We start from the raw sequence: 11,193 nt of genomic DNA on the forward strand, positions 1-11,193 counted from the left end.
TACTCTCAAAGTTGCTGAAATCTACTATAAGTTTCCTAAGGATGAATGGATAAAATCTGTATGTGAATAGCTCAAAGAATGGGATAATCTACTACTACTTTCTATATACATCCTATATATATATATAACACTTTTACCTGTGCTACCTTTTTCATCAAATGCAGTAGAAGATGGATGAAGTAGAAGAGCATGGTGATTTAACATGAGTAGGTTTATTAAATCAATACTCTAGTCAGTTTTGAAATTAATGCTTGCAATTCACATACGGACGGATAGTGTAATCTAAATCATATACACCAAAATATGTATTTCTATTGAACTACTACAAACAATCATGCAATGCTATATCAAGAGGCAGCAATAAACAACATTACCTTGACATCCTTGGTGTTCATGCGTGTTCTCTCTTTCCCCACAAAGATGTCATCTATATCCACCAGTATGTGTCTGTCCAGGCCAAGAGACAGCTTTCTGTTAGTGAAGTAGGAGATGGCATCCACCAGGATGAGTTTGTGCAGCCAGTATCCAAGGCCCTGGCCAAATAACACCCTCCTGACCCCATCATAAAGGCCCATGTCCTGCAAAACTGTGGCCTGCAATCCAGCGCTGAAACCAGGCCCTGGATTGTCTCCACTGCCCGCACCAGGGGCCCCTTCTCTGGCCCGTGCATGCAGCACAGCCTGGTAAGTGGAGTGATTGGAGTAGAAGGAGGTCCAGTCCTCTCCTGGTAGGGGCCCTCTGTCCGAGCCAGGCTTAGTGAGGTGAAGCAGAGGAGAACTAGACACAACACAGCAGTCCATTAGAGCCTGGTTGGTCTTCAGTACCAGTGGGAGACCTCGCAGTTTGAGTAAAGGAGGAGAATTTTCAGTGGAGCGGTAAAAACCTATGATGCCCACTCTGTACTCTGTGCAGTACTGGTGCAACAACTGTCTGTTCCATGTGTCCGCGTGAGCGTATTTTAGTAGATTCTCATAAATAATGAGTGAATATCGTCCACGGCCTTTCTCTGTCAGCGGCGGAAGGTCACCTTTTCCTGAAGCTATCTCCATGCGGAACTGGAAATGTGCAGACTCCAGTATGGCCACGATGTCCTGGCCCAGCTGAGAGTACTGGGACTCCACCAGGACCAGCACCACAGGGTCCGTGTGCACATGGATGTGAGGGGGGTTAGGGGGGTACGGGTAGGGCAACTGACGGTACGGGGCCGATATAGACAGTGGCTGGGAGCAAGCAGGCTCAACAGACTGGCCCAGCTGCATGGAGGGGGTGGAGTTACTGAACAGGAAGTAGGCAGAGAGGAGCAGTGAGAGCAGACAACAGGAAGCCAGCAGGAGGAGCAGCCGGCGCAGGTGACGACGGAATCGGACTGCCACTGTCATGATCACGCCAACACTGGTCCTGAGGAGGTCGCTACAGTCGGCCTTTTGGGTTCAACCCTCGGGGATTGTCTGAAACCACTCAACGATGTCTCATGTCACCATGGCAGGTATGACGAGAAGTGGCACTGGGTATTTGGGTCCAAACATTGGGAGAAACTGAGGTGAGCAGTGCTGCTTACAGTCCACACTCAGGAATCACATGCAGAGATGGAGCAGGTGATGATTAATGTCTGCAGAGAAAGGGGGACAAGGAGAAAAGAAAAAAAGAGTGAATTTGTTGGCCAAGGTTGAATAGTATGCATTAGTTCTGTGTGTACCAAGGCTGTGCCACTCAGGGGGATGTGAGGGCACAGCTGGTAACTACACAGCTGATTGAAACAACTCACTTCCTTAGGGCTTATCTAAACTCTGGCACACATACATACACAAGCACACGCACAATTACACACATACATTTACACACAGAGTGACTCGGTTAAAAGCACAACACACAACACAAGTCAATCTTCTCAAATAAACAACAGCTGGTTGTCGCTCATGTGGCAGTGTGCTGAGGTGGATCATCTAATCAGTTCGCTAAAGCTCTGCCGAGAATATTTCTAATTGCACCGAATTCTGTGCACTTCTGCCCCCTTTCTAAACCTAATCATCTCTGAAATACCACTAAATTAGAGCTGGAATCCCTTTTCCAGGAGGACGCATCTGGTGGGAGCCAATGACAGTTCCAAAGCGGCGAGGAGCAAGACAAAGTGCGCCAAAAAGACCGAATAGAGAGAAGTACAAAAAGCAATGAATTATAAAGAGAGACAAAAAAGACAGGATTAGCTGTTAGAGCCCGGAGCCAGAGCCACTGCATCCTTTACTCTCAGCGTCCTCTTCTCTTGTCTGTGCTTTTCTCCTTCCTTCTGTCTGTTTGAATATCAATAGTCCTTCCTTCTGTTCCTCCTGCCTCGCTCCTTGTGTGTGTGCACACACGAGGAGAAGGTCAAAGACGAGGGTCTCTGCTCCTTTTATGTGATATCTGTGTCATGTATAAAATCATATAGCGCTCAGTGGCTTAGAGCTTTGCCGTGTGGAATTATTTGCATGTTTCTTGTATTGCTCAATCAAGCCGATGATAGGACAAATCACACACATTAGCCACGACTTGTATTTTGTGTGTAAGTGAAATTAAACTCTATGAAAGAACGTCAACCTCAAGTTCCTAATGACACGAAACAGAAGTCAGACAACTTGACTTTACAAACATTAACAGACAGTGACTCATATCTAAACCTCAATGCCTTTTCATCCCAACTTTCTGGAGTCTATACATTGTTTAAATGAAAAGGAGTTTAATTTAACTCTTTACTCTAGTCTGTTGAACATGAAGCACACTCGCAGTTCAATCCTGCAGACAACAAAGCTGGAAAACTTTCAAAAGACAAACGCGAGACAAATGAAAACGGTTGTAATAATAATAGATCTATATAACGCGCCCCTCCGTCTGCAGACTGCAAGAGTTTACGGCGGGCGATCCGTGTCTTTACGCGGCTCACGTCTGGACATCACCAAAGCAACGACATGACACCGAAGACTTTTGCAGTGTGCGTTGTGTTGGAAGTTTCTGGTCCAAAACGGAACCTTCCTCCCCGCGGCGGAGCGCTTACCTCTGGCCGCTGCGGAGGCGCTGTCTGCCGGTGCTGAGCGGTGCTGAGGACGGACCGCCGCTCGTGACGCTGCCGCCGCCGCCGCCGCCGATGATGATGATGCTGCTTCGGGTGGGTCCGAGGCTCCGCTCTCGGTGGTGCACCACTCCCGTGTGTTTGGGATGCAGAAGCTCTCTGCCATCTCCCCCCTCTTTCTCTCTCTCCGTCTCTCTCTCTCTCGCTCCTGTGTTAGAGCTGCAGGGGCGGCCAGTCGGAATGAGCCGCTCTCCTCCCCTTTTCCATCATTCTTCTCCTCCACCCACTCCCGCTGTCTTCTTCTTCTTCACCTCCTCCTCCGCTGCTGCTGCGCCACGGACACTTGTGCTTTATCTGGACTCTAAAAGGTGGAGATTAGGACACGAGTGGAGAGATACGGGGCCGCCTGTTCACGAGTGGAGACGCAGGCTTTGGAGGAGAGAGAGCGCAGGAGAAGAGGAGGGGGCAGGTTTGATTGACATGAGGCGTGTGTGGTACTGTAAAGACCCCCTTGAAAGGAACCAGGGACACGACCATCCTCTACGCCCCGTACTCCCCGCGATCCCTAATTTACCCGTGGGTAGTTTGGCCACCCTTCTCGACCTAGAATGCAATACGATTTTATAATCTTAAAAATACTGAAAATATGGCTTATTATTGGGGGGCTAATTTATGGAAGTGTATTGGACCAAGCTGATGATGAGTTGAGAGACAAGAAATCCTTGTAGAAGAGGGACGATTATTCTGTCCAAAAGTGTGTCCAAATATATATATATATATATATATATATATATATATATATATATATATATATATATATATATATATATATATATATGTATATATATATATACATAAAGTCAAGGGTCATGGTAAATGGAATTAGCACATCCCTTCATTAAAATTCACACACAGTTTTCTGCCCTTTTCTAAGAACCCTGGGGACCGCCTGAGAATCTTTGGGGACCCAAAATGATCCCGACCCCCAGATTGAGATCCACTGCTCTAAGATGCATTTTCTTCTTCTTTTTTTCCCTTTCTTTTTGTGTTTCTTAATAGAAGAAACTTTGGGCTTACATTTATTGTGTGGTAATCTAACACCTAATTAAAGCCCATTTTTAGCTTAATAAGGTAGTGTAAAAGTGTTTCATTGATTTAAAAAGTTGACCTTTTAACCAAATACTTTAGACTTTTGACCATCGGCCTTGCATCTAAGTTATCCCAGTTATTTTTTAAAGAATCATTTTTGACCAAATGAAAAGCATCTGAACATGACGCAATAACCTTTAAGTTTGAGAATTCAGATCACACATACGTGCCCATTAGTGCCACTTGCGTCTTCTGTCAATCACCCGATGCAGCATGTCAATCATAGGCTGTTTTTAACTCCATTAGTGCTCCCTTTCCCTCTTCACTAGTTCATCAATCTCCTCTAACCTATTTGTACTGACATACGCTCACTCACTCAGGCTCAGTGGTGCTGCTGGGCCCCTAGATCACATTGTAATGGGCCCACAATAGGGTTTACCGAGGGTCTGCGTATCTAATGCATGTATTTGGGAGGCAGGACAAAAATAGACATGTCCACGGTACGTGCTGGTCAATACAGTGTTTAATTACTGTACACTAGAAATCTGAAAATACAAGATGTCTCATAACCTGAAGGCCAAGACACTTCTCCCACTTTTGATTGTGTGTGATGCAGTGTGTTCAAGTACGTAATTGGTCATCTGTGTGTAAGATTAATTCCTAACAATGTGCCCGAGAGCTGCATTTTTCTCTTTAAATTCTTGGAAAGTTTCGGTATTCTTTGCTTAAAATATCCAGTGTGATCTTGTATTCATTTTGTATTTTTTTTTTACTTTGAAGGTAAGATTTGTGTTAAATATTTCATAAACCATACATATCTGTGTCCTCATGTCTGAAGACACAAAATTGTTCATTCTTGGTAACAAAACCATGTCTGATGTACAATTGGTTGATGTTTCATTTGGTGTTTTGACGATTGTCCAAAGAGAAAGCAGTGTCACATTTGGGTGTCCGGCTTGTATACGACTCATTACTCAAGTGCCTCCGGCCAGTCATTAACCAGGGCCAGGGGGGTTCTGAGCTTTCACACGAGGCATGGCTTGTCCATACTGAAAAAGATCCAAACTTGTGTTCTCAATATGCAAATTATGTCCACCAAGGCTCAGTTGAGATCACGGTTCCCTTTCCGACCACAAAAAAGAGCATTAAGGCTACATCCACTGCCTTTATAGATGCATTATCTGAGAAAACATCGCCCGAATTTGTGTCTCTCACTTACTGAAACGAAGTGGGCTTGAATGAAATGCAACAGGCAATAATACAGGACTGAACTCTGACACACTGGAAGGTGATTGTGTTTGTATGTAAATCAGTGTCGGCGGGTGAGGAATAATTAGCGCATAGATGTTTAACTATTTCCTATTACCCGTCACCTGTTTAAACCCTTTCCCGTTTATATATATATACACACCGCCAGCCATGGAGGAGTGCCCACGCCAGAGGTAATTTACCCCGACGTCAGTTACTCGGGGAGCACACGTGGTACGCAGGGCGGGCGAGCGATCACAATCACAGTCGCGGCATAAGGCGCGACAGCCCGGGCCCCGGAACGTGCGCTGGTGTCAGAGCTGCCACGTTCCACAACAGGAAGTGTGATCGGGAGCGCGCCACCAGACAAATGAGCAAAGAGAGCCGCGGGGTGAAAGCGGCAAAGAGAGCGTCGTCTTCATCTGAGGCTTTTAATGGGTGAGATAACGGAGGAGAAGGCACTGCCCATCCTCTCCTCTCCCTTTATCGTCTCTCCTTCTGTCCCCTCTCTTCTCACTCCTCTCTCCATCCCTCTTGTGTAACCGCTCTCTTCCTCGTCTACGTTTCTCCCGATCTCTCGTTCCCCCTTTCTTGCTCTTGTTTCTTTTCCACTCTCTCATCTCTTCCCTCTCTCTCTCTCTCTCTTCTCCCTTTCACCTCGAGTCTCCCTCTTCTCACCCTCTCGCTTGTAACCTCGCTCCTCCCTGTTCTTTCCACACCCCTCTCTCCTTTCTCTCCTTTCCTTATATCTTCCCTCTCCTCTCTCTCTCCGTTCATCTTTTTCCCTCTGTCAAGTCCCTCTCCTCTCTCTTTTCCTCTCTTTCCCCCCTCCCATTTCCCGCACATCTCTTTTCTCTCCCTCTCTTTTACTTCTCTCTCTCCCTCTCTCTTTCCCCCCTTTTTCCTCTGCCCTCATGCCTCTTTCTGCTTTCTCCCTTGTCCCTCTCGCTTCTCTCTTGTTTCTTCCCTCTCTCTCTCCCTCTTCTCTTCTCTCTCCCCCTTCTCTCTCCCTCCCTCTCTCTTTCCACCCCGCTGAGGGCTAAAGGCTGGCTCTGTTGTGACTGGAGTTATGCACAGGGCCTGGACAGAGGAGCGGCTGGAGCTCGAGTGCAGAAAAGCCAAAGAGACGTTATCACAAAGCATCACATCATTCTGGGTAACGGAAACACAAGGGTTGAGGCAGAGGTTTTTCAAGTAAATGTGCTCAAGTAAACTACGTAAATCTATGAGAAATATCCAAACAGAAAATCCCCAAATGGTGATCCTTATCCTTATTTGTTTGGGATTAGCACCACAAATTTGCAATATATAATCGGCTTCAAGACCTTTGAACTGACAAGACAAAAAATATGTTAAGGTTTTTTTCATTTTATTTTCATTATGACAGAGAGGAGATTGAGCTTTGTGTTCGTTTTTGTTTGCTGTAGATAGGTCCAGTAATTACAGCGATATTAACCATGAACCAGGTCGAAACATTAGCACTCTGACAGTTAAACAGCAAATTCTACCATAGAATTCAAATCAAACTCAACGCTGAGGCCCAACTCATATAGCCTGGCATATATGCTGCTGATTTAACCCCTCGGCCACCAGGCAGAACTCACCGTAGAATTGTGACCTGTCCTCCAGCTCCAACCTATTGCAGATTGTTGTCTGTGTAAGAGTTGTGTGCATAATGTATACGTCCAATGCGTGGCTTCTGATGCCCTCAAAGCCTCCAGGGTAAACATTCAAATAAAACCTACAGCTTATATTACAGGTTCCTATCTATTTTACCATTTTACTTCCTGGTTTGGGCAGCAAATGTGACATGTGTAAGTCAGGGGAAAAGCTCGTCAAATGAGGTAAAAATGTATGAGAACACCTTTGTTTTCTCAAATGACTGTGCGTGAATTGTACTTGCATTTTAGATTGTATTCTTGATAGGGAGAAGACATTATCCTCAGCTTTTATGAATATTTACCATTTACTGTATTTTCCAGATTATAAGTCGCACCAGAGTATAAATCGCATGAGCCAAAAATTGCATAATAAAGAAGAAAAAACATATAGAAGTCGCACTGGAGTATAGGAGATATAAAATCCTAGACCAAGAACAGACATTTCATTTTGAAATGCAGTTTAAAATAATAGCAGATTAGAGAACATGATGAATAGGTGTATGTATGCTAACGCTAACACCTTCAGCTACATGACGCACAGACAGAACTGTGGTAAGTGTCTGGTATGTTAACGTAACATATGAACAGTTATTCAGATAACTATATCATAAAGAACATGCTAACAAGTTTACCAAAGCATCATTTTTACCCCAAATCACTAAATCCACTGAATTCTTCTTCCTCTGTGTCACTTCTAAACAACTCCACAAACTCTGGAGGTAGAGGAAGTGCAGAATCTTCTTCTGCGTCGCTTAGAGCCTAGAGCGCCCTCTTGCGGTTGCCAGTGTGAAAATAATCAACGTGTGAAATGCGGTTGCCAGTGTGAAAATAATTAATAATATCACATATAAGTTGCTCTGGAGTATAAGTCGCCCCCCGGCCAAAACTATGACTTATAGTCCTGAAAATACGGTACCATCCCTCCAAACGAAGCAAAAGAACATGTGAAAAAAATATATGAAAACCCGTCATGTGTACCTCATATACACAGGTGAATATATTCACTAGCAGGTCTGAATATGTAAACAGGCCTAAATATGTAGTATACTTTCCAACGTGTGAGAGAGAGATGTAATGGCCAACACCAATTAAAACCCGCCACTGTGTATTAGTTCAAACATGTTGTAAGCGCCGACACACAGCCCACGCTTGACGGTTCACCTCTCAGGGTCTGCGCACGAGCCTCCTACAGAGTAAACATCCACACGCCGGAGCCGCTCTCCAGGGGAGTGTTGACTGCGTGATGCTATTTTCCTCCTGCATGAGCGAAGCGGCTTTACCCAATCCGGCGCAACTTCTCCCCCCCTTCCCATGCCTGGAAATGTTGACAGAAAGGCATTCTTGAGAGCTCGCAGGCTATAAGTGAAAGCGGACCCCCCTCCTACCCCACCGCACCCAGCCCGCTCTTCTTTATCCGCCACGCACATTAGAGGAAATATCTTTTGGCCAATCAATAGAGGGCGGATTGATAATGCAGAGATACTCGGCGGGCACACGGGAGATCGACACGCATGCACGCACAAAGAGAAAGATCTGTTCCATTCTTGGGTGTATAGAATAACTCGACCAAAATCAATCTATTACTGGAACGCTGCCAGTGGAATTACCATAGCAACGTTACACCGGCAAACCTCGGGTTGCTATGAGTAAAGTGAAATAATCTGAGGACGGCCACAGAGAGTCGGTGTGCTGTCATCATTTAGAGTCTCCGTGGTTTTTGTCTTGCACTTTGTACTTTGGGTAAAGAGAAACAACGGGCGTGTTTGGTTATTTCAATCCCGGACAAGTAAAAGTGTTGCTTGGATGAGAAAAGGCGAGATCTTCTTCATCATGGGGTCGTAAGAAGTGGTTATTAAAGCATAATCGAAAAAGGCAATTTATCACCAGTAGTGTACACCAGTGGTTCCCATTTTCATTTTTCCTCACATTCCAAGTGAATCTTTTTGTATGGTCAATTATTGCTATTGTGTTTTCTTGTTTTTATGATATCGATGAGTGATTATGTTGAATAGCTTGAGAAATTGAATCCACCTGCAATTGCAACTGCAACTTTTTTTTAGAAAACAACTTTATTCTCGAAAAGCACAGAATCTGCATTGCTGAAAGTGCACAACGATATTGCCCGGTCTGTGGATGCCAAGCGCCCCGTTGTTCTAGTTCTGTTTGACTTAACGGCGGCTTTTGATACAGTCGACCATTCAATTCTGTTGTCTCGCCTTAAAAATGATGTTGGTATCTGTGGCTGCGCTCGCATGGTTTGAGTCTTATTTGAACAACAGAAGTTTTTCTGTCATGATTGGTGGCCTGCCCTCCTCTGCTGCCTCGCTGGTCTGTGGAGAGCCCCAGGGGTGGGGTCAATTATAGTGGGGTCAATTATGGCCAGGCACCGTTTAGCTTTTCACTGCTTTGTAGACAATCTGCAGATTTACTTAGCTGTGCTTCCGGACAAAAGTGATGCTCTTCAATCTTTGACTGATTGTATTACAGACATAAAGATCTGGTGAGGGCAAAATGTCCTTTATTTGAATTATAAGAAGACAAGTACATTTTATTTGGTGATTCTGTGCTAAATTTGATAACTTGTCATCCAGATAAAACCGACCGTAAATAATCTTGGGGGTGTTTTTGACAACAATTTTAAATTTGACTAACAAATTGACAGTGTGGTTTAAGCAAGTTTTTATCAATAACCTCTTTTGGCTAAAGTAAAGCCTTTTTTAAATTGCATCAACCTTTAAAGGACTATTCATGTTGCTCAAGAATAGACTATTGCAATGCACTTCATGTCGGTGTCTCCCAGTCGCCCTCAGCCACCTTCAACTCGCACAGAACGCTGCGGCGAGTTTTCCAACCAACACACCCAGACGTCAGCACATCACCCCAGTTCTTTTTGGACTCCATAGGCTTCCCGTTTCTTTTAGAATTGAATTAATAATTAAAAAACCCAACATGCGCCCCCCGACATACGCCCCCGACATGCCCCGACACATGCGCCCCCGACAGGCGCCCCCCGACAGGCGCCCCCCGACAGGCGCCTCCCGACAGGCCCCCCCGACATGCGCCCCCGACATGCCCCCCCGACAGGCGCCCCCCGACATGCGCCCCCCGACATGCCCCCCCGACAAGCGCCCCCCGACATGCCCCCCCGAGATGCGCCCCCGACAGGCGCCCCCCGACATGCGGCCCCCCGACATGCGCCCCCCGACACGCGCCCCCTCGACATGCGCCCCCCCCGACACGTGCCCCCCGACACGCGCCCCCCCGACATGCGCCCCCTCGACATGCGCCCCCCCCGACACGTGCCCCCCGACATGCGCCCCCCGACACGCGCCCCCTCGACATGCGCCCCCCCCGACACGTGCCCCCCGACACACGCCCCCCGACATGCGCCCCCCCGACACGCACCCCCCCGACATGCGATTGAATGATTGAAGGTTGAATTGTGTCATTTTAAAAATTCAAATGACCAATAATTATTAATTCACCCACCAATATATATATATATATCGCTGACATGAAATTAAGAAGGGCTGAGACATTATATGGAGAAGAATGACCCAAACAAGGACTGTTAAGATAAGGCACTAGACATATTCTGTACAAGTGAGTAAAATGAAAAATGTGATTATTACAAGATGCTCTCAAGCCCTGAAACATTCTGGTTGTTTCACATCGTATTTATTCTTTGTGGGTGCGTGTGTGTTTTGATTGTGACTCATTGAGCGACAGGATGTGGTAAACCAATGAGAACACGGTTGTTTTTCCTCTCGATTTTCAGACACAATATTGGCCTCACTAAAACGGTACACGGCAGAGCAGCGTGCACCCACCTGATCGTGCTGCACCCACCTGATCGTGCTGCACCCACCTGATCGTGCTGCTGACAGCCACACATCTCCGTAAACAGATCGTACTCTGGAACAAGACAATGTTCAAGCACCTTTTATTCCCATGACTGCATTTAAACACAGGCTTCTAAACACAGGAGCCCGAGAAGCAGAAACAATGGAATTACAGTTTATCAGCACACAAACAACATGAATTCCAAATAATTACTATTGCCTAATTGGTCTTTATTTCGAAGTTGGTTTGTTCAAATGAAAAATACATAAGCAAAGCAACGAATACAAGATTATAATGAAACGATTTAGC

At 45.8% G+C, this 11,193-nt stretch overlaps 1 protein-coding gene across 2 annotated transcripts in view; it reads right to left on the reverse strand.

The window, feature by feature from the left end:
- ndst3 (N-deacetylase/N-sulfotransferase (heparan glucosaminyl) 3) overlaps positions 1 to 3,327 on the reverse strand; it is a 70,338-nt gene extending 67,011 nt beyond the window's left edge. For both annotated transcript variants that reach the window (XM_072462301.1, XM_072462302.1), the window contains exons 1-2: positions 3,029 to 3,327; positions 375 to 1,609 (exon numbers count right to left, since the gene is read on the reverse strand). In XM_072462301.1, the coding sequence (XP_072318402.1) occupies positions 375 to 1,379 (1,005 nt within the window). In that variant the 5' untranslated portion in view covers positions 1,380 to 1,609; positions 3,029 to 3,327. The remainder of the gene's footprint in view (positions 1 to 374; positions 1,610 to 3,028) is intronic.
- Between the last annotated feature and the right edge of the window lie 7,866 nt (positions 3,328 to 11,193).

The sequence above is a fragment of the Eucyclogobius newberryi genome, unplaced genomic scaffold (genome assembly GCF_026437365.1).
Source record: "Eucyclogobius newberryi isolate DKJ021-1_F unplaced genomic scaffold, fEucNew1.0.hap1 SCAF_4, whole genome shotgun sequence".
NCBI classification, from domain to species: Eukaryota; Metazoa; Chordata; class Actinopteri; order Gobiiformes; family Gobiidae; genus Eucyclogobius; species Eucyclogobius newberryi.